The 25,366-nt window shown below is 39.6% G+C and overlaps 1 protein-coding gene across 1 annotated transcript in view; it reads right to left on the bottom strand.

Moving 5' to 3' along the window:
• Positions 1-14,877: 14,877 nt before the first annotated feature.
• Positions 14,878-25,366, bottom strand: part of LOC136863591 (probable RNA-binding protein 46) — a 290,814-nt gene continuing 280,325 nt past the window's right edge. Inside the window, exon 8 of the mRNA XM_067139969.2 lies at positions 14,878-15,218. Within this exon, the coding sequence (XP_066996070.2) occupies positions 15,169-15,218 (50 nt within the window). The 3' untranslated portion in view covers positions 14,878-15,168. The remainder of the gene's footprint in view (positions 15,219-25,366) is intronic.

Genomic DNA, 25,366 nt, shown 5'->3' with positions numbered 1-25,366 from the left:
CTCTAAGTACCCTGAATAAAGAACTCTTTCTATCATCAATTCTCACTGCAGCCCAGTTGTCAACATAAACACCTCTGATTGATTTTAATAATCTACCCCCAATATGGCGTACACCTTTTCCCTCGGTACCCTGCCATATGCTTTCTCTAGATCTACGAAACATAAATATAACTGTCTATTCTTCTCGTACCTTTGTTAAATTACCTGGCGCATACTGAAAATCTGATCTTGAGAGCCTCTCTGTGGTCTGAATCCACACAGGTTTTCATCCAACTTCCTCTCAACCACTAATCGCACTCTCCCTTCCAAGATGCCAGTGAATACTTTCACTAATCAATACTGGTAAATTAATCAATAAGATACCTCGATAATTGTTGCAATCCTTCCTGTTCCCTTGCTTATAGATAAGTACAATTACTGCTTTTGTCCAATTTGTGGGTGCTAATATTATTCCAGGAAGTTATTTCATCCCTGCCTTCCCAGTATACTTCACTATTTCAGGTCTAATTTTATCTATACCTACTGCCTTATGACATTGGAGTTTACTTACCACATTTTCCACTTCTTCAAGCGTAATTGCACAAACATCATTTTCCCCCTTCCCATGAGCTTGGCTGTTTGCGACACCATCAGGAAGATTTACTTTTATGTTGAGAATTTCAAAATACACCTTCCGCCTGTTCAGTGATTCCCTGGGATCCTATTATGAGTTCGCCTGAATTACCCAACACACTCTTCATTTCCTTTTCCCCTCCCTTCTTAAGATTCTTTATAACAGTCCGCAAAGGTTTCTCTGATGCTTGACCCAGCCTTTCCAGGTTATTACCAAAATCTTCCCACAACTTCTTTTTGTATTCAACAATTATTTGTTTCTCTCTGTTTCTTTCACCTACGTACAATTCCCGGTCTGCATCAGCCCTCGTTTGGAGCCATGTCTCATAAGCCTTCTGTTTTACGTTTTCTTTATTCCACCAAGATGTTCATATAAATAGAAATGAAGTACAGGGACGTAAACATTAACAGGTATACTCACAACACATTTTTATAATTCATCAAATGACCTTCGATCACTTTGTATTTTGTAAATGAAACACTTGTACATACTACAATAAACTTCTTTTCCTGCCATTTCCAAGCTAGTGATACATAACAAGCATAAAACTGTCTTATTTACAAATATCACACTTAACATACACAGCTGACTGCAGTATCAAAGGTAGTTCTCTCCTCGAACCGCCAGATGGCAATCGGAAGCAGTCTCGCCAGTTTCTCGCAAGAGTCTCCACCATTATCATATTAAGCTATTTGTTATTACTATTCATGATCAGTATCAGAAATTCAATCTACTTCATTTATTCTTTGATCTAATCATTGGCAAATCAAGTAGCAGACATCGCAACTGTTCGTAGCACGAAAAGGGAAATCCAATAAATTTCCAATTTAAAGAAAGTATTGTACCTGGAACGCCGCTACGAGAGATGTCCGAAGTATGTTTGTTGAACTTCGCGCGAGGTGGAAGGTAGGCAGCCCGCCGAACGCAGTGACGTACCCAGCGAATGACGTGGCCGCCTTAAGCCAGTTATCCGCTACCATATATGGTAATGTTCCAGCTCACCCTCAAAAGTACATTTTGAGCTACTTTCTCGCTATTTTGACACTGCCATCTTAAAAACCTTTACAATGGACGTCATCTGTCAAGATTTCAGGAAAATCCACCGAGTATTATAGAAGTTATAAGGGTAGATAGTACCCGAGTTCTAGACACTTCCATGCGAACGTGTAGAAAAGGAGGACCACCCGACCTACGAATTCAGTGTCTGTCACTCCGCCGTCTCTGTGACACGGCTGACAGGAGAAGTATTGTGCGTGTCGAACTTCTCGTTGACAGTCTGCGAAATCCAAGTATTGGAACTTCGGTATTTTCTCTAAGTGTTGTATCGGGACTTTATCATATTCTTAAAGTGCCTGAATGGGACTTTGTTATTTTCTGCGAGCATCGTATTGGTTCTTTGTCATATTGACACATTGGAACTTTGTTATTTTTCGTGTGTCGTGATTGGACTTTGATATTTTCTTCAAGTGCCATATAGGAACTTCGTTATTTTTTCGGAAGCGTTTCATTGGAACTTTGTTATTTTGGCCAAGTGTCGCGATAAGACTTTATTATTTTCTTAAGGTGACATATTGGAACATTGTCATCGGAACTTAATTTTCTTCGAGTGTCGTGTTGGGACTTTATATTTCGACACGTTGGAACTTTATTTTCTTCGAGTGTCGTGTTGGGACTTTAATATTTTGACACCACGGAACTTTATTTTCTTCGAGTGTCGTGTTGGGACTTTAATATTTTGCCATATCGGAACTTTGTTATTTCTACACATTGGAACTTTGTTATTTTTTGAAGTGCCACATAGGGGCTTACTTATTCGACGACGATTGAAAGTACTTTGAATTTTCACGAGTGTTGTGTACCGCATTGAACTTACGTTTCGAACTTATTCGAACTTGTATTTTTTTTAATCACTTTCTGGAACATTGAAATTTTCCGAGCGTGTAGGATGAACTTGTGCCCTACCAACATAAACTTTCGTGTGAACGATATGACTTGTTTTCTCAAGTGCCTCATTGAATTTACGCCTTGTAAAGACTGGAACATAGGGGACGTTCAACATTACGTTTAATTGTGAAATAAGCAATACTTTCCAAGTGCTGCACAGGGACTTACGTTTTGATTCTTAAAGACTGTGACAATTCAGAATACGAATATCGCGTTCCCAGAAAGCCTAGAACTTTCCAGTATTTTGAGTGATCCATAATTTATGAAGTCAGATTTTTTCTATCAAATATTATTTTCTTATTGGCTATTCACTTCGCCTATTGACGGAACAGGACAGTTTCCGAGTGCTACTTATTCAGTTCATTACCAATATGTTTTAAATCTTCAGAACTATGCGTTTAGGACTGATGTGACAGTAATCTTCTATAACATTCTGACTTACAGTGAGCTTGCATTATGAACTTGCATTTCTACCAGTACTTGTTCTCCGAGTGATTATTCCAGAACGTGGGTGGGTAGGAGATAGGGATCTGCGCTCGGATGGTCTTCATTTAAACCGCAGTGGTACGTATAAGTTAGGAAATTTGTTTGGAAGGGTAATAGGGAGGTACATTCAGGGAAACGGGATGGCCTAGGGAGCGGTGATAAGGGAACAGGGAACTGGAAATCAAGTAGGGATGACATAAAATTGTTAGTGCTGAACTGTAGAAGTATTGTAAAGAAAGGAATAGAATTAAGTAATTTAATAGATATATATTTACCAGATATTGAATAGGAGTTGAATCATGGCTGAGAAATGATATAATGGATGCAGAAATTTTCTCACGGCACTGGAGTGTGTATCGTAGAGATAGGATAGGAAAGGTGGGAGGGGGAGTGTTCATTCTGGTGAAAGAAGAATTTGTAAGCTACGAAAAAGTTAAAGATGAGACACATGAAATTCTAGGTGTAAGGCTCATTTCTAAAGATAATAGGCAACTTGATATATTTGGAGTGTACAGATCGGGAAAGGGTAGCACTGATGCGGATTCGGAATTATTTGATAGGATAGTCAGCTATGTGGGAAACGACATGGAAAGAAATGTGATTGTAGCGGGAGATCTGAATTTGCCAGATGTAAATTGGGAAGCATGACCAACAAATGGCAAATAAGTTAATATGGGAAGGACAGCTGATTCAGAAAGTGATGGAACCAACCAGAGGGAAAAATATCCTGGATGTGGTGCTGATAAAACCAGATGAGCTCTATAGGGAAACTGAAGTAATAGATGGTATTAGTGATCATGAAGCTGTTTTTGTGGTAGTTAAAAATAAATGCGATAGAAAGGAAGGTCTTAAAAGTAGGAATGTTAGGCAGTACCATATGGCTGATAAAGCAGGTATGAGGCAGTTTCTAAAAAGTAACTATGATCGGTGGAAAACGGTAAATAAAAATGTAAACAGACTCTGGGATGGGTTTAAAGAAATTGTTGAGGAATGCGAAAACAGGTTTGTACCTTTAAGGGTGGTAAGGAATGGTAAAGACCCACCTTATTATAATAGAGAAATAAAGAGACTAAGAAGGAGGTGCAGATTGGAAAGAAATAGAGTTAGAAATGGCTGTGGAAGTAAGGAGAAATTGAAGGAACTTACTAGAAAATTGAATCTAGCAAAGAAGGCAGATAAGGATAACATGATGGCAAGCATAATTGGCAGTCATACAAATTTTATAGAAAAATGGAAGGGTATGTATAGGTATTTTAAGGCAGAAACAGGTTCCAAGAAGGACATTCCAGGAATAATTAATGAACAAGGGGAGTGTGTATGTGAGGATCTTCAAAAGGCAGAAGTATTCAGTCAGCAGTATGTAAAGATTGTTGGTTACAAGGATAATGTCGAGATAGAGGAAGAGACTAAGGCCAAAGAAGTAATAAAATTTACATATGATAACAATGACATTTACAATAAGATACAAAAGTTGAAAACTAGAAAAGCGGCTGGAATTGATCAGATTTCTTTTTTTTTTTTGCTACGGGCTTTACGTCGCACCGACACAGATAGGTCTTATGGCGACGTTGGGAGAGGAAAGGCCTAGGAGTTGGAAGGAAGCGGCCGTGGCCTTAATTAAGGTACAGCCCCAGCATTTGCCTGGTGTGAAAATGGGAAACCACGGAAAACCATCTTCAGGGCTGCCGATAGTGGGATTCGAACCTACTATCTCCCGGATGCAAGCTCACAGCCGCGCGCCTGTACGCGCACGGCCAACTCGCCCGGTGATCAGATTTCTGGGGATATACTAAAGACAATGGGTTGGAATGTAGTACCATATCTGAAGTACTTATTTGATTATTGTTTGGTCGAAGGAGCTATACCAGATGAATGGAGAGTTGCTATAGTAGCCCCTGTGTATAAAGGAAAGGGTGATAGACATAAAGCTGAAAATTATAGGCCAGTAAGTTTGACATGCATTGTATGTAAGCTTTGGGAAGGCATTCTTTCTGATTATATTAGACATGTTTGTGAAATTAATAACTGGTTCGATAGAAGGCAATTCGGTTTTAGGAAAGGTTATTCCAGTGAAGCTCAACTTGTAGGATTCCAGCAAGATATAGCAGATATCTTGGATTCTGGAGGTCAAATGGACTGTATCGCGATTGGCCTGTCTAAAGCATTTGATAGGGTGGATCATGGTAGATTACTGGCAAAAATGAGTGCAATTGGACTAGACAAAAGAGTGACTGAATGGGCTGCTATATTTCTAGAAAATAGGTCTCAGAGAGTTAGAGTAGGTGAAGCTTTGTCTGACCCTGTAATAGTTGAGAGGGGAGTTCCTCAGGGCAGTGTTATCGGACCTTTATGTTTTCTTATATATATAAATGATATGAGTAAAGGAGTGGAATCGGAGGTAAGGCTTTTTGCGGATGATGTTATTCTCTATAGAGTGATAAATAAGTTACAAGATTGTGAGCAACTGCAACGTGATCTCGAAAATGTTGTGAGATGGACAGCAGGCAATAGTATGTTGATAAACGGGGCTAAAAGTCAGGTTGTGCGTTTCACAAATAGGAAAAGTCCTCTCAGTTTTAATTACTGCGTTGATGGGGTGAAAGTTACTTTTGGGGATCATTGTAAGTATCTAGGTGTTAATATAAGGAAAGATCTTCACTGGGGTAATCACATGAATGGGATTGTAAATAAAGGGTACCGATCTCTACACATGGTTATGAGGGTGTTTAGGGGTTGTAGTAAGGATGTAAAGGAGAGTGCATATAAGTCTCTGGTAAGACCCCAACTAGAGTATGGTTCCAGTGTATGGGACCCTCACCAGGATTACCTGATTCAAGTACTGGAAAAAATCTAAAGAAAAGCAGCTCGATTTGTTCTGGGTGATTTCCGACAAAAGAGTAGCGTTAAAAAAATGTTGCAATGTTTGGGTTGGGAAGAATTGAGAGAAAGAAGAAGAGCTGCTAGACTAAGTGGTATGTTCCGAGCTGTCAGCGGAGAGATGGAGTGGAATGACATTAGTAGACGAATAGGTTTGAATGGCGTTTATAAAAGTAGGAAAGATCACGATATGAAGATAAAGTTGGAATTGAAGAGGGCAAACTGGGGCAAATATTCATTTATAGGAAGGGGAGTTAGGGATTGGAATAACTTACCAAGGGAGATGTTCAATAAATTTCCAATTTCTTTGAAATCATTTCGGAAAAGGCTAGGAAAGCAACAGATAGGGAATCTGCCACCTGGGCGACTGCCCTAAATGCAGTATTGATTGATTGATTGATTAATATCTAGAGTGCAGTAACCGTAATTAAAAGGTCATATCTGTTCAGACAGTGCCATGAATGTGTGGAGTGCCGTGCAGGAAATTCAAGCGTGAATTACGTCTCGAAACGAACCTAGGAACGTGTGCCAATCTTCGAGACATTCCAGAACGTCGGAACATTCCAATACGTCGAGACTTCCAGAACGTCGAGACATTTCCAGAACTCCTCGTCCGAGCAGGTGTGGTCCCTGCCCAGTCAATGTCCAGCACCATCCCAGGACTTGGAGGTACTAACCAGCCACGACACTTCCACGCTGCTGTACGAAGGTGATATGAACGTGCTTTTGATGATCAATAAACTCAGTTTATCAAAAGAATCTCAAAAATTGATAACTATACCTCTCTCTGTACCAGCTCAAATGATTAAGCCACTCCCTAGGTTAAGAATCATGCTCGTTAATTTAATATTAAGCGCCTTAAAGATATGAACACATTTTACGGGTACAGTATATACATTATTATAGACCGTTATGTCTTTCAATGTTCAGTCTGCAAGCCTCTGTGAATTTTCTAAACGTCGCTAGAATCCTCTATTTGCAACTAGTGCTGTGGCCTCCTTTACTTCTATACCTATTGTCTTAAAAATCGTTAGAAACAAGTCTCACCATCGTCGTCCTGGTCTTGCTCTACTTAACTTACCCTCCATAATACAGTCCATTATCCTCCTAGGTAACCTATCCTCTTCCATTCGCCTCACATGACCCCAACACCGAAGCTGGGTTTTGCGTAGAGCTTCATCCACCGAATTCATTCTTAAATTAGCTGTTATCTCCTCATTCCGTGTACCTCCTGCCATTGTTCCCACCTGTTTTATCAGCAATCATTCACGCTACTTTTATGTCTGTTACTTCTATCTTATGAATAATATATCCAGAGTCCACCCAGCTTTCACTCCCATAAAGCAAAGTTGGTCTGAAAACCGACCGATGAAAAGATAGTTTTCATCCGTGAGCTGATTTCCTTCTTACGGAATACTGTTGATCGCAACTGCGAGCTCAATGCATTAGCTTTACTGCACCTTGATTCAATCTCACGTACTATACTACCATCCTGGGAGAACATACATCCTAAATACTTGAAATTATCTACCTGTTCCAGCTTTGTATCACCAATCTGACATTCAGTTCTTTTGGATTTCTTACCTGCTGATATCTATTTAGTCTTCGAAAGGCTAATTTTCATACAATATACATTACACATAATTTCAAGTTCCAAGATATCAGACCGCAGGGTTTCGGCACAAACTGTCGTTAAGACCACGTCGTCGGCATAGGATAGACTGCTTACTACATTTTACCTAACTGAATCCCTCCCTGCCACTTTATTCCTTTCAGCAGATGACGCATGCAAACTATGAACAACAAAGGTAAAAGATTACAGCTCTCTCTGACCCCTCTCTAAGTACCCTGAATAAAGAACTCTTTCTATCATAAATTCTCACTGCGGCCCAATTGTCAACATAAACACCTCTGATTGATTTTAATAATCTACCCCCAATATGGCGTACACCTTTTCCCTCGGTACCCTGCCATATGCTTTCTCTAGATCTACGAAACATAAATATAACTGTCTATTCTTCTCGTACCTTTGTTAAATTACCTGGCGCATACTGAAAATCTGATCTTGAGAGCCTCTCTGTGGTCTGAATCCACACAGGTTTTCATCCAACTTCCTCTCAACCACTAATCGTACTCTCCCTTCCAAGATGCCAGTGAATACTTTCACTAATCAATACTGGTAAACTAATCAATAAGATACCTCGATAATTGTTGCAATCCTTCCTGTTCCCTTGCTTATAGATAAGTACAATTACTGCTTTTGTCCAATTTGTGGGTGCTAATCTTATTCTAGGAAGCTATTTCATCCCTGCCTTCCCAGTATAGTTCACTATTTCAGGTCTAATTTTATCTATACATACTGCCTTATGACAGTGGAGTTTACTTACCACATTTTCCACTTCCTAAAGCGTAATTGCACAAACATCATTTTCCCCCTTCCCATGAGCTTGGCTGTTTGCGACACCATCAGGAAGATTTACTTTTATGTTGAGAATTTCAAAATACACCTTCCGCCTGTTCAGTGATTCCCTGGGATCCTATTATGAGTTCGCCTGAATTACCCAAAACACTCTTCATTTCCTTTTTCCCTCCCTTCTTAAGATTCTTTATAACTGTCGCCAAGGTTTCTCTGATGCTTGACCCAGCCTTTCCAGGTTATTACCAAATACTTCCCACAACTTCCTTTTGTATTCAACAATTATTTGTTTCTCTCTGTTTCTTTTACCTACGTACAATTCCCGGTCTGCATCAGCCCTCGTTTGGAGCCATGTCTCATAAGCCTTCTGTTTTACGTTTTCGGTTTACAAGCTTCTCTCATTTCTTTATTCCACCAAGATGTTCATATAAATAGAAAAGAAGTACAGGGACGTAAACATTAACAGGTATACTCACAACACATTTTTTATAATTCATCAAATGACCTTCGATCACTTTGTATTTTGTAAATGAAACACTTGTACATACTACAATAAACTTCTTTTCCTGCCATTTCCAAGCTAGTGATACATTACAAGCATAAAACTGTCTTATTTACAAATATCACACTTAACATACACAGCTGACTGCAGTATCAAAGGTAGTTCTCTCCTCGAACCGCCAGATGGCAATCGGAAGCAGTCTCGCCAGTTTCTTGCAAGAGTTTCCACCATTATCATTGTATTGTATTGTATTGTATTGTATTTCGTCCAACTGACCATACAGTGATATGGGACACGTCAATAATCATATTTACAGTAACAAAGGATAAAACAGTAACATACATGCCATGATAAATAAAGAGAAATATACAATGTGGTAAAGAGGCACAGATTTTTTAAAAAAAGTGATACATAAGTTAATTTTCAAGAGCCAAGTATTCTTCAATAGAATAAAAACAATGGTTAGAAACAAATTTGAATAATGCTTTCTTAAATTTCGAACATGGTTTTATCTGATTAATGTAGTTTGGTAATTTATTAAATAAATGTACTCCTGCATAACTCAAACTTGATTCATATAGCTTAGTTTTGTGTGTTTCTACGTGCAGACTGTGTCTATTTCTAGTATTATACCTATGTACATCAGAGTTTATGGTGTAGCTGTTTACATTCTCCTTCATATATACAAGTGTATGGAAGATATAAAGGCTAGGCAATGGTAAAATAAAATAAAGTTTAAAGTATTCCTTGCAGCTTGTCCTCCTGCCGACACCGGCCATTCCTCTAATTATTTTCTTTTGTAACTTGAAGATGACTTTGCTATATCGTGAATTCCCCAGTAAATGATTCCATAGGTTAGTATGGGATGGACATATGCAAAATACATAATTTGCCAAGCCTTTAAATTAAAACTATTTTTCAAAGATATTATCATGAAATAAATTATACTAAGCTTTCTCCCTATAAACTCTGTATGTTTTTCCCAGGTTATTGATTCATCCATCCACAAGCCAAGAAACTTTGTTGATGATGAGTACTCAATTATGGTCTCTCCAAATGATATTGGACTGATTTCCATATTTAAATTAATCTTATGGTGAAATCTAATCACAGAAGTTTTCTGTTGACTTAAAATTAATTTATTATCTTCAAGCCAGCTCAGGATATTACTCACTATATTGCCTGTCTTCAATTCTAACCCTTCAGAAATTTCATCAGCTACAAAAACAGTAATATCATCTGCAAACAAAGTTAATTGCACTCCTTGAATATCATCGACAATTTGGACGATATCATTTATAAATACTAAAAATATTAATGGTCCTAAAACTGGCCCCTGTGGAACACCATGATCTATGTTGCTGGCACAGGAATACACATTCTTAATTACATTTTTGCTCAAATCAGTGCCGGTATATGATATTTCAACAATCTGTCTTATATCCCCTAAAAATGATTTGAACCAGTCATAGGCCATTCTCTGAACTCCATACATGTATAACTTTTCTAAAAGCAAGCTGTGGTCAATTATATCAAAAGCTTTTGTTAAGTCCAAGAAAATACCTAAACATGCACCCTTCCCATCTAGTGTGTCATATATCCGTTCAATAAAGTTAATGAATGCTGTGGTAGTTGATCTATTTTTACGAAAGCCATTCTGGCAACCAGCTAATATATTATGCTTCTCTAAGAATGATGACAGTCTATCGTACATAATTCTTTCCAGTATTTTGGAGAATACAGAGGGTAGGTAGACAGGCCTATAGTTACCAGCATCTTCTTCACTACCCTTTTTATGTATCGGAACAACTTTGGTTACCTTGAATTTGTCTGGAAATTTACCAGTGGTTAGTGACAAATTTATCAACAGAGAGGCTTGATTATGTATTGGTAACAGCATTTAATAAGGTAGTTTGAATAACCATCTAAACCAGAAGACTACTTTTTACCCATCTGTTTTATTATCTTATCTGTCTCTTGCTCAGTCACAGGAGTAAGAAACATGGATGATACATTCCTGTGAACTGTATTCAAGTTTGTTCTTGTCACTGATGTTTGAAAATTTTCCGTTAACCTCAAAACTGCTTCTAAAAAATAGTTACTAAATATTTCTGCAACTTCTTCTGGATCACTGACTTCTTTCCCTGCATTTGTAAGAGTAATATTATTTTTTAATGGAACTGGAGTACCTTTCTCCCTTTTTATAATGTTCCACATACATTTAGACCTGTTTTTAGAATTTTTAGCTCATTCTCATTATGCAATCTTTTGGCAGCCTTCAAAACTTCTTGATATATGTTCTTATATTTCTTATAATAATCCTTCAATTCAGATGAGGTGTTACTCCCTTTCACACATTTGCTTAAAAACCTTAATCGTTTACTTGAATTTCTAATTCCTGTTGTAATCCACCCATTCCTATAATTCTTTACAATTACCCTTTTGACTGGTATTGCCACTTGATAACAATAATCGAACAAACCCAAAAACTCACTGAAGGCCTCATTAGTTGAGTTATTTCTATATACACTCTCCCAAGTTTCCTTGGCCAATAACTGGTTAAAATATGAAATATTTTCCTTGTTGCACATTCTAGTTTCCCTGTAAGTTACATAGTTATTTTTTAAATTATGGTTTCCTATTACCCTAAAATTTAAATGCATAATTTGAGCAAAATGATCTGAAAAACCTGTATCATAATCTTCTATTTCATAGTTCCACATTTCCTCATTCAATACAACTTGATCTACTGCTGACTTTGTATCCCCAGATATTCTAGTTGGTTGATTTACAACTGCCTTTAGACCGTACAAGGAAAACAACATTTCTAGCCTTTGCTTATCTCGCCCAACATTATTCCCTAAAAAATCTACATTGAAGTCACCCATGATTATTAAATTTTTGTTCTTATTCTGTAGGTCATCTAAAATAATTTCGATATTATTATAAAAAGTTTCAACATTACTAGAAGGATTTCTATAAATGCATATAAGTATTGACTTATAATCCACTAGTTCAACAAAGCTAGCCTCGAAATGCTCCTCTACATTCAGATATTCAAATTTATCCAACTGCTTACATTTGATATTATTATTCACATATATACATGAACCTCCACACTTCATTTTCTTTCTACAAAACTTACTTGCAAGAGCATAACCTTCTAATACAAAGTTTGAAATCTCACCCTCTATCAAGCAACGTTCAGTTAAGCATAAAACATCATATTCTTGTAGGTTATCTGCCAACAGAACCTCCATACATAGAATTTTATTTCTTAAAGATTGAACATTCTGGTGGAACAAATTTAGCTCTCCCTTTAGATTATAACTATTGCTACCTTTTACCTTTAAAAATCCTGCTCTAGTAATACTGGTCGTTTCCTTGTCCTACTTCACGTTCTTATGTCTGGTTGTTTAGCTTGCCCTCCTTGAGTTCGTCCTGATGGTGCTCCAACATCCAACTTCTCCAGCAACTCCTCTCCTCGTTCATCCAACTGACTGCTACTGACGATCTCAGTGGTTTCCTCACAAGTTTTCCCAGAGTCCTCGGTGCTTTCTGGTATTGCTCTCTCTGATGATTGTGGTAGAATCACATTAATCCCTTTCAGCTGATTTTCTTCTCCTAGGCATCCTCTTTAGTGGTAGCACTCACCTCAACTACTTTCTCAACTCTTCTTACTTTCATTACCTGCAAATGTTCTGTAACTTCCTCATCTTTATCGAACAGCAGTGGTGTGGCATTAGTCGTGATATTAAGCTATTTGTTATTACTAATACATAGCCTTATTCTTGATCAGTATCAGAAATTCAATCTACTTCATTTATTCTTTGATCTAATCATTGGCAAATCAAGTAGCAGACATCGCAACTGTTCGTCGCACGAAAAGGGAAATCCAATAAATTTCCAAGGAGAATAAGAAGAAATGTGCCATGCATAGTACAAGTTCTTCGACCTAAAAATAAAATTGCTTTAAAAGAAGTGATTGACAATCTGGTTACATTTACTACACAGATATTTTCTTATACATTCATATGGCATTTTTCAAATAAATTTAGAAAATACAAATTCTGGTAGCAATACTTACACTGAACGATGAATTTATTATAGGAACACCTGGGGTGAGACAGTTTGTGACCACTGGTGGTGTCACGAGGGGCTCACAGATAACGTGCTAACCTGACCTCTGCTTGTCAGATAATCTGAAGTGATGGGTAAACATGCCAAATTGAGCGACTTTGAATGCACGCAGATAACTGGTGCTTGGAGGTTTGGTGCCTGTATTTCGACAATAGTCGCTCCTTTGGCTGTTCCAATAGCGTGGTATCGAGGGTGTACTAAGAGTGGAGGAATCGTGGACAGACATCGAGCAGATGATTAATCTCCGCAGAGCCAATAGTGACTGATCGGTTAGGTGGGCGTAAGGTGTCATGCCTAATATCACAGTAACGACGCTCCACAGTGGAACATTTGATCCACCAGTACATAGCGGGCAGGTACATCAGTTTTCCACAATGACCATGCGACGTACCTTGAATCGAGTCTGACTCTGGATTGGGAGCCGTAGACAAAAGGAATATGCACCCTTGATACCACACATGCAAAAAGCGCCTGGTGTGGGCCCAAAGAAGGGGTCGGTGAGCCTTGGAGTCGTGGAAGGGGGTCGTCTGTTGAACTGGCGAGTCCCATGCCCCGTTGCGCATTGCTGACTAGAGAATCCGCATTTGGCGTAATAAAGCACGAAGAGGCCACCCATTTCTGTACCAAGGGCAACCAACTGCTGGTGGTGGCAGTGGGGTCACGGCCAGGGAGCAAACTCCTGGTATACCATACTGGCACTGGTCAACGTGCCACACACTTTGAGTGGTGAAGATTACAGGAATCTGTTAACCGACAATTTCTCCGAGTATCTTCAGGCAGTTTTTTCCGACAAAAATGCCATATTCCAACATGGCAAGGCACCGCTTCACCGGGGTCCAGGTCATTACAGACTACTTGAAGGAACATGACACTGCCATGGGTCCCAAAATTCCCTGGACTATAACTGCAGTGAAACATGTCTGGGTTAGGATAGAACGTGCTGTGAGGACTGTTCCTAGGCCTCCAAAAATACACACCAACTACATGAGATGCTGCAGCAGGCGTGGATAGGATTGCACAAGGGCAACGTGTATCCCCTTGTGGAATCTTTCCCCCAAAGTTTGCAAGCCATGTTTGCTAGCAGGGCGTAGGGATCAACCGGTTATTAGGTAGGTGTTCCTAATAAGCTGATCATTCACTGCAAGTCATACCTTCTAAAACAAAATTGGTCATGATTCTTTCAGAATATAGGTTAGTTTTTGAATACATTCACAAAAATTGTGTACAAAATGATCTGAAATAATCCAGAAAAGACCGTTATTTGGAAAGGAAGTGTGAGGAAAAGGGCGGAGACTCGATGTGTTAGAATTGAATTAAAGGTTTAGACGACTGCATTTTTTTACAACCTTTAAGCATGAAATTACATTTTACTACTACGTGTGTTTACATCAGTGAACAGAAAATAATGAGTGCATTCATACAGTATAACCATATTGATTACCAATTACAAAGTAACAAAATCATAATGGAAAATGTTTAAATCAAAGCCTTCAATGTGTTTGTATTAATTAAAATTAAATATTAATTCTTACGAGTCATCTTATGCACAAAATTTGATCGCTTATTCTCACCTACGCTATTCTCATGTAAATCACTTCCAAAGTGAGCCATGCAACCGGGGGTAATTTGGTCATTAATGGGTAAACACCAAAAGGATGTTTTAATGGTTGAGTGGGAAGAATAATCTGTTTGAAAAGCACACAGTCCATTGAATTCGGTAATCAACACTTTATTTGAACGTCATCTCAATATTTCACAAAGTATCCTAACTTTATCAAGACAAAAATAATGTCTATTTTAAAATACAAGAAAAATAAATACAATGGTATCGTCAAATACGTTAGCATTAAAACTAATATTTGCTAAAATATAACAGTCTTAAGTTAATTGTTGTTTGATAATTAGTGAAAATAAATTATTTCTTTACTATTATAACTAAATGCACCTGAATAATAGATCAAGCTACTCTCCACTGAAAAGGAAAATATACAATAAGTCTATAATGAACTCCGTACAGTATTTTAACAAAGTTATGCAATAAATCGAAAATGATAATACATTATTATATTAAGTGATGTAAAGGAGATAAAGTTTCCACGTACTTTAAGCCATAAGACTTGTGTGGGGGTTGGCTTAAGATAACATTTATACCGAAGTAAGAAAGTATGAATTAGTCTTCATACTGCTGCATCAAATCTGAACCTGATAATGAGCATCAATGTGAGGCACAATGTTGAATCCTGTAAAGAATAAACCAAAATTTTTACTTATTATACAATAGTATGGGCACAAAGCAAAGGATGTACACTTGCCGAGTGAGAAAGTTTAAGTCCACTGGAAGACATGGTTTCCCACATCACGTACAAATGGGAGGATAGGTCATGCAACATACTTTTGCCAAGTTACCTTCTATTTCATAGTCCTTACATGGCCACGGGACGTGGCTTGTTATGCCTCTCGGCCTGGGACATGATATATCCGTCCAATGAACACATTAGTCGTAATGTCAGAAGTATACACTATATTTTGTCCGGCGGTCGTATACGAAGTTTCAGGCTCTGTCAGCCGAGCCCGTAGCTGTGCGTGCTATATCGTGAGTTATGCCGCTCACCTCTGGTGTCAAGTTTGATTCACAGAAGGTTAACATATTTTATTTTTATTCCTATATTTAATTATATGGCGTTTCACGTAACTTCCTCTGTTTCATCACGCCACTGATGGTGATTTGGCTTATCTGTGGCCCAGAAAAGGGCCCTTGGTGGTCGTATCAGTAAGAGGACCACGAAGAGGACCAAGCATCGTCATTCTGAACGACCTCCTCCGGGTGTGTAGCCATGGAATCGATTAGGGCGAAAGGAAACGTATTGTCGTCACCTCTCACCCCACCCCATCCCAGGGCACACTTGTAACATCCCAGAGAGCATCGTTCGCATTTGACGCAAGATCGGACCAGGTTTCCACTATTATTTCTTTGTCTCGGCCCACACGTTTTCTATATGATTCATGTCTCCCCACAATGAGCACAGTCGAAAAGCTCGATCTGACATTGCGTTAAGAAACATTCTTGAAATAACTGGGGCATGTAGATCGGAGGCAAGTCCTGTAGAAATATTGTAACACCGGCAGGATGGAGCATCCGTATGGAAGGGACTATATTATTAAACAAATATGCAGATATTGCCCGGCGGTGAGTTGTTGCCCGATTTTGTTCTATATTCCTCTCCCAAGAGAGCTCATCCGACCCAAGCATGCAACAAATATACTGCCAGAGCGCCACATTTGCTGGATTGTGTCGAGTGCCGAAAGGCTGAAAGATGCGCACAGGCCTATCTTTCGTCGTGGAAAACATTCTGTCGTCGGAGAATATAACACTCGACCAATCACGTACAATATTGTCATCAGTAAACTCAAGGCGGTGAACCCTATGATTATAATCAGTGAGCTTTTGTTTCTTAGCCGATCCACGAGACTGTAACCCCGCCTCATTCAGGCGTCTCAAGGCCGTCCGCAGCTGTCGGAGAAAAAAGCGTGGCCTTGCTTAAATGCACAACATTCATGCACGTGGTCCAATGGGCCTCAGCGATCAAGTGATCGTCCAGTTCCCGATTCGAGACCTGCCACCACCCCCAGCCAGCACATCGGCTAACGTCTCCCGAATCTCAAAAGTTCCTATCCAACGCGTCGCCGTATTGTGTGGGATACTGTGGCATCGTCCAGCCATGCTGCAGTCAGATTTCCATGTTCAACAAGAGCAACTACTCGCTCATGCATTGTGAGTTATAGTTACTGGTATAATGACCTACCTGTGTGGCATAAACGCGGTGGGATCATCCTGCATCCGCTGCTGGCGGAGTGAAACAAAAATAAAGCGCCTCACAAGATTATCCGCACCGACAACCTTCCTACTGCAGGCCTGAGTCCATACCCACTGGGCTACGGTGCTTTACGAACAGGCACGAATAACACAGTCTGCTTTCTACCTTCCACCTCCCACCTCGTTCGTATTTAAGGCGGTTAACAGGAAACGGTGCTATGTAATTGCTTCACACACTCGTAGATTCTCCAGTTATGATGACAAGTACGATATGAGAAATGTTTCATTGCTCCTGAATATCGATCTATAAACCACAGCATCACGGTTTCATGTGGCAATGCACGCCACTGCACAGTTAGACTTAGGAATTTTCAGCGTGCTCACTTTCTGTGTTGGCAAAGTGCACAAAGTGTATATTGAATAATGATAATTAACTACATTTTGCATTTACCAAGGCTCACTAATCATGACAGTATCAAATATATCTAAATTAATATTATCTTCTCCATAATACAACAAGCTTCATTATTCTCCAAACTTCACATTCTTTCCTATTTAAGGGATTTCAATTTGAACTTCGGTCAGTGGCGGCGCGTGACTTTTGTCACTGGGGGTTCAACAGAAGGAAATATCCCCCCCCTCAATATCTCCTCTCCCCCCTGTCTCCTGTGCCATGACTAAGTTCAGAGAATGGGCATAACGGTGCACATAATGTGCATGCCTAAAATCTTCCCTGATGAGAACTTGCACCCTGAATGGTGACCAATCATTACATTTGCTCCATCGTAACCTTATGAAATCAACTTAACTCTATTATCCACAACTTCGCTCAAAGAAAATTTTAAACACTCTGCTATTGTCTTAGCATCATGACTAGAGGATAGAGGAAACCCCAGAATCTTTCAACTGGCTTACCGTTGGGAAGAATGATAACAAATTGTGCTCTAGTTGATATATCGGTGGTCTCATCTGCGATTACCGAAATGAAGTGCGCTGTGGTGATTTTGTTTTCTCACGACTCAGATTTCATACATGCACGAAAGCAAATCATTCTGAATGTCTTTCGAGGTGCCTTTGAAAACAGTAGCTTTGGACAAACGGTCTCTTAATGCAACGTCAATTTCAGAATTAAAATTGACGAGGCCTCGAAATGTGCCAGGATTCGATTCACTTGTTTCGTCATGCCCGCGCAATGCCATCTCGAACGCGCCACATACTTTATACAGCACATAACAAATTTTCCATACTTGGTCGTTGTCTCTTTCCACAGACTGCCTGTAAGCACAGTCAAATTACTTACGGTTATCGTGTCTTCCCAGGAGATCGAATTGTAACTGGGCAAGCATATGAGATTTAGAACTTCTGTGTTTCTTTATTATTATTTTTTGGACAGATATCCTATATCTACCACTCCGACTTTGGTCCAAGTCCCTTCGCTTTCATCACTCATGAATCATAAAAAAGGAAAACAAATCAACATGTCAGTAATTTCGCACCCACAGATCCATTCGATTCTTTTATACGGTATAAATCCATTCTGAATTTACGCACGATTTCATTACTTTTCCTTTTAGGATGCCTCGTTATATCAAGATCAGGCATTGGGCGTCCGGTCCTTAATCTTAATCTTAAGTTTACGCTCAGGAGAGAGAGAGAGAGAGAGAAGAAAAGTTTGTCTTCTTAAGTATCACATCACTGTTCAAACTCATTATGTAGCTCCTTACCTTTCCCGGGAACAAAAATTATGAACGCAACTACAGTGCACAAAAATACACACGGAGAAAATATTGTGACTTATTTATGTCCTAAAAATTAAGTTTCTGAACGGCACAACAGTGCAGAAAAACACTCACACGCTTGCACAGCGTACAATAATATTACGAATTATGATAACTATTGCAAACTGTTGTAAACACCAGCATCACTCTTGAAAAACAGAATAAACTTTAGGGATGTATGTTCGCAATGTTGGTAACTTAATTTTAAGAACTACTGTGGCTAGGCAATTAGCGTTTTCTTTGGTATTACATTCCCGCTACTCTTTGCATCGGTGATTTTTAAGTTAATTTTCTCTCCAAAAAGTAATTATTCCAAAGAAGGCAAAATTTGGGAAAATACATCAATTGGAATTTGGCAGTTTAATGTGGCTGCTGGCAGTAATGATTAGGGCCCGGATTTTTAGGTTCTTAAAACCCACGTTTTAGTTTTCTTAATAGCTCAAATAGTTTTCTTTAGTTTTATCCTCCTGAAATAGTTTTTAATGATCATTTCAATCATTACTAAAGTTATACTATTCATTCAAATTTATTGTAACCTTCACGCCTCTCTAGTACAAAACTATACCACTCATTTCAAAATATGGGACAGAATGGCTTAATGAAAGCACTTCAAACACATAATACCAACTGAAATTAAAAATAACAAAGAATATTTATGCGCAAATACAATAAATGGTTCATGTACGTTGAATTTTTGTCCCTTCCAATGCATCAAGAAACGTTGTTAATAAACTTAACCATGATAGGTTAATGTTGTGTATGGTCCGTATTGACTAGTCCGAATGCCAGCCGGCAAAGAAATTGTTTAATAGATTTAGCATTTTTACCACTGAGGAAGGGAATGGTTGAGATTTCCCGAAACATGTTTGGTTTAATAAATAGTTTTTCTTTCATTTAATGAGTGTGTTGATCAAGGCGGATTAAATAAGCTATTTAAATAGTTATATTATACATTCAAGAAACATTTTTCAGAACACAGTTTTCACTTGCTGTTACATTGTACAACTAAATGCATTTCCAGGATTTTCAGAGCAGAACTTTTTCTATTATATTCTTATAGCAGGAAATTGTACGCTCCACACAACAAGTCATTGGAGCAAGCTTCATTGAAGCAATAGCTCTCGCTCCCCATGTACCTCGTCAGTAATTTCTTCTCCCTGAAGTACTGTATTGCAGACACACTGTTCATTGTTGAAAATCCAGGGTTCCACTGTAGAATTTTGGTGAGCTTGAGTAAATAGGCTTCACCCACCGGCCGTGGTATTTCCTTCTTCGAAATGGAGTCCACAACTTCTATTGAATTTTTTAATGGCAACGATACCGACTCAATAGCTGCAGGAATATCAGCAAAGTGTGCCCTAATGAAGGCAAGTGAAACAGCGTTCTTGTTCGTGAAAGCTGTTTTAGCCTTCACTATGCAGAGTGCATCATCGACATCAAATGAATTTATAAAATTTTTAATGTCTTCAAAGCGATTGGCATATTATAGGGCTACATTGAGCCATGTCTCTCAACGAGTGATGATGGGTTTGGGAGGAAGAGAAGGTTGAGGCAACATTTCCTTGAATGTGAGAATGCAGCTAGGAGTTTTAACAAACAACTTTCTCACAGAAGAAACAACACTGTTTACTCATGGAAAATTATTTCTAACCTCTTCAGCCAATCTGTGTAAGCCATGGGCTATGAAAGTTACATGCAGCATGATAGGGTAGAAACTCTTCAATACTTCACCAGCTTTGATCATATATGCCGCACTATCACTCAAAAGAAGAAAAAACTTGCCATCCTGTTTTTCTCTTGGCCAAAGAATGCGAAGAGCATCTCGGACGGTGCAAGCTATGGTCAGCGTATTCCACGACACGTTTGCGGAAACCAGCGCTTCACATAAACGGATATTACCGAGCTCGATAGCTGCAGTCACTTAAGTGCGGCCAGTAACCAGTAATCGGGGGATAGTTGGTTCAAACCCCACTGTCGGCAGCCCTGCAGATAGTTTTCCGTGGTTTCCCATTTTCAGACCAGGCAAATGCCGGGGCTGTACCTTAATTACGGGACGGCCGCTTCCTTCCAATTCCTAGGCCTTTCCTATCCCATCGTCGCCGTAAGACATATCTGTGTCGGTGCGACGTAAAAAAATAAATAAAAATAAAACAGACTTGACAAAATATAATTTTGCCATCTGTAGTAAAGTCCGGATCGTTACCAATCCACTGGCGAATCAACCAACTTCGAGATGACTTGTCTTTAGGCATCGCTACTTCTGAGATGCGTAAGCTTCTTAAACTGCCTTCAATAATAAATTGATTTATAGGGAAAATTAATTTTAGTCTGTCGCATAATAATGTGTATAGAGCTAAACAGTGAACAGCGCCGTAGCTGGCGGTAGTCGACCGTACACAATAAGAGATGCACTGAAGCTGGCAAGTTAGGGGGGCTTGTACCTGCTAGATACAGGCCAGTGAACGCCAGGGGGTTGTCTCTTGATTTGTGCTGTACCCTAGTGGAATAGTATCGTGTCACGTTGTTTCGCTCGCACTAGTTATACTTACAAACCACTTCCAGTTCCAAACCATGAATACATTTCAAAAACTCGTGCATAATGTTTATTTTTAAAAAATCATTCAATTTCATTAATATTTGGTACTTCTATTTCAAAATAACGTAATACTGTCTTGAACAGCCCATTTAGTTTTTTTAGGTTTTAACGTCTTATTTAGTTATTTTTAGGTTTTATAAGGTTCGCGTAATTTACTCCAATGGTAATGAAATGGATAAGTAAGTTAAAATACTGCAGTTAACTAGCAAGAAATAAAATAGTTTAAAACCTAAAAATCCGGGCCCTAGTAATGATACTCTTCAACACTAGCGCTAATTATGTGCACTATTTTCTGCTACGTAGTTGAATTCCTGTAAGGGCAGCAGATGGCAGGCACATACCCCAACACAAGGTCAGTCTACCTTCGAAGGGGGTTCATTCCAGACAAGTATCCAGCCACGGAACGTGCGCAGTTCACATGAATTGAAAGCCAGAACGAGTATATTACGGATAGATGGGCTAAGCAAGAGCTACGAGATTGACAAGGGAGTTATGAATATTAAGTAGTTGAATATAATTTGATATAAACTGGAGGTTCATTGCTCCATTGCGCTATACCAGAAACCGCCACTGACTTCGGTTTTACCGGTTTTACCTTAGTCAAAAATTCTGGCATTAATTCTTGCCCGCCATCAACCAAGTTACCCACCACCACCTTTCACCATACCAGCAGCAGCCGCCAGTCAACCTCATCACTGTCATCAACGTCAGCTACAACCGCCGTCTTCAGTTGCGTCGTTCGCGGCGTAAGCCCACACATCCAGGCAGCAGATGGTCAAGATCAACTCCGCCTTCGCGCCATACCCATCCAGAGGGCGTTCCGCATCTTCAACTACAACGGCCCGACTTATTTAGTACGTCTCCAGCTCCCCAGTGCAGCAGACGTCGACCATCTTATTTCCCGGCCAGTATCCAGTATTCGGGAGATAGTAGGTTCGAACTCCACTGTCGGCAGTCCTGAAAATGGTTTTCTGTAGTTTCCCATTTTCACACCAGGCAAAATGCTGGGGCTGTACCTTAATTAAGGCCACGGCCGCTTCCTTCCCACTCCTAACCCCTTCCTGTCCCATCGTTGCCGTAAGACCTATCTGTGTCGGTGCGACGTAAAACAACTAGCATCTTTTTTTCCAACGGTGTACCCCTCTACGGCCGTCGCCATACAGTCGAACCTTCTCGTTCACCTCCCCGATCTAGATATCCCCACCCCACATCTCGTCACCGCACCCGACCTGATCATCCTCCCTTTCAGCGTTCAAACCATGTCCGCACATCTCCTTCCTCTGTTAATATCTCCATCCAGCCACCGTGGAACCTCGAACATCTTCGACACCTCACAACTGTCCTCTATCACATCGCTTCCACACTACACCACCTCACCCTTTCTCGCGACTTCCTTCTCGGCACTCCTGTGTAAATCTCCACCTACCATCCCTCCAGCCAAGAGGCCCCAACATTACACCTTCCTCAATCCTTCACTTCGTCTTTCCATCTTACTCCTTCCCATTGCACCGCCTATTTCTTCACACAGCTCCGGCCCGGGAGACGGGGTAACTCTCCAGGGGACCGCCCCGCCCGAAGGGCGAAGCAGCAGCAGTATGTGTAGGGTCGGTAGATGCAGAGTGGGTCTCGGCCCTCAAGTGGCCAAGGCTGGTCCGTGGTCCAACAGCTCTGTACTCTGACCGGCCAGCCGAGCAGAGGAGGGGTGGCCACGGCTCTACCGTGGCTCTACGTCTCTGCATGCGGGAGACGGGACAGGGCTGGACCTCATGGCTGGCCCCAACCGTCGGCTGTCCTGCGAATGGTTTTCCGTGGTTTTCCATTCTCCTGCACTAAGGCCAATGCCGGGACAGGTCCTAGTATAGACCACGACCGCCAACCCCCTCACCTTCTCCGAGCATCTCCTTCACCGTAACAAATCTCCTGGCCCGAGAGACGGCGTCACCGTCTAAGAGGCCCGCTTCGCCCTTCAGGGGAGGAATGAAACAAATGTTAATAGTAGTAGTAGTAGTTAGGGATGGGTTGCAAACGGAGTCGCGAAGAGTCGAGACTGCTGCCTCTGGAACGGACACTCTCGACTCCAGTGTCGACTCCACTGATGCACTAACGTCATCTAACAACTGTTTTCGGAACTACTAGGAATTATAGTTTCCACGTTCCTCCCTTATGTACAGTAGCGGCGAATGGGATTACATGTCGGGCGGAAGGGAGGGGCAAAAATATACAGACAACCGAAAGTAGCCGCGTTGAGGGATATAACGGGAGGGGGTTATACACATCAAAACTGAACAATAAAGCTACAAAATGGTAAGTTTCTGATGCTCTTTGAGCGAATTTCGACAGAGAGGTAAAGGTTGACAGTTTACTAACTTAAGTGCGGCAATAATAGTTTTTTGAGATTTTGATTCAATACTATACGGTACGATAAAACTTTCACCAAAGAAACAATATTACACACGTAATTACAATTAAATAGAAGTACGGCGTGATTATAAAATTAAGAAAAGTCATTTAGTATTTGACTACATCTAAGAAACTAACAGACAATATGAAAGAGACTGCCAGACTGACGAATGCACACGGCAAGCAGGTGAATCATACCTCAGTGTCCACGACCTTGGCAAAAAATATATCCCTGTTACCCTTCCTCATAGCATTTGCGACGTCTCCACTACTTGCTGTGGCGCTATACAAAACGGTTAGCCGCGACGAACGACATTTTGTGCGCATTTTCGATACAGTAATAAGTTTGTTAATAATTAAAATTTTGCACATTGTTTAAAAAATAATTCCTAGTTTCAGCCGGCTTGGAATAAAAATGTAATGTTTTCTCTCCAAAGTGTGGGGGAGGCGGGAGGGGCGACTGTCCCCCTTTGCCACTGTAGTCGCCGCTACTGCGTTGTGATACAATGAATACTAGATGATTATTAGCCAGCAAGCATTGACCACACGTCATCTCATAATCTACTGGCCTTCGAGCTGGGCACTTGGTAGGCCAAGGCTGTCGCGTAAAGGGTCTTTTGTGAATAATAATAATAATAATAATAATAATAATAATAATAATAATAATAATAATAATAATAATAATAATAATAATAATAATAATACTTATATATTCTGATAGAATAACCTTCATTAATCACCAACGTGAATTTGAACTACATAATACAAACAACTTCCATTTACTAATGGAATATTACAACAAATGTTTCACCAATTATTGTTTATAATATTAATAATGTATTGGGACAGAATTAAGTAATCGCCAATATGAACTTCAATTACATAATGACAAAACACCAGCGAGCGTATTACGTATACTATGACAACACTTTATTATCAGTTATTGTTTATAATAATAATTTATCCTGCATAAAGTGCAACATTGCAACAATTTTGTACCCATTATTGTTAATAACAATAATTAATATAATATGAAGACAAAACTCTTAAATAGTCACTAATTTGGATTTAAATTACATAAAACAAAAATGTGACAGAGTATAAGATTACAACAAATTAATTGGTAATGGTAATAATATATTCTGACTCTGAAATAGTTGCCAATTTGGATTAAATGACATATTGATGATGAACATAAAACCAGTTCACTGGAAAATCTTTCCAGGTAACATCGCACTCACAGTGAAAATTAATACCCTATAGATAATGTACACAAGAAAGAAAATCCGGAGAGTAGCCTACATAGAGTTTTTATTTTTGATGGTTTCATCAATGTTCAGATTATGTCAGTAGCTTTACCTATATCAGATTGTTCATCTTTCATGCGCAATTCATAATGATTTACCATTGATATCTGTTTATCAGTTTACTGATTACGACAAATAAAGACATGAAATTAAATACCCGTGGTCTACTATGCCGATACTTCCTGACTTGACACATATTTTATTTCAACTACACCATCACGCTCGTCGTCTTCATTGATGATACCGTACTTCATTCTACAATACTCTTAAAATTTGGATTTAAATGACATATCTATGATGAACATAAAACCAGTTCACTGGTAAATGAGAAAAGGAGCAGAAACATGCATGATATTTCATGTTATTTTCTGCACTTTGACATGCTAGTGGCCCCGCAATGAGAGTCAAGTTAGTTTGGAGTCGCGAGGCTTCATGTGAAGCGACCGTGCGGCCCTGCAATGCGCAACAGTTAACTTGGATTCGCGAGGCTTCA

This window comes from Anabrus simplex, chromosome 2 (assembly GCF_040414725.1).
Source record: "Anabrus simplex isolate iqAnaSimp1 chromosome 2, ASM4041472v1, whole genome shotgun sequence".
Taxonomy (NCBI): Eukaryota; Metazoa; Arthropoda; class Insecta; order Orthoptera; family Tettigoniidae; genus Anabrus; species Anabrus simplex.
This window is presented reverse-complemented; position numbering and strand designations above follow the sequence as displayed.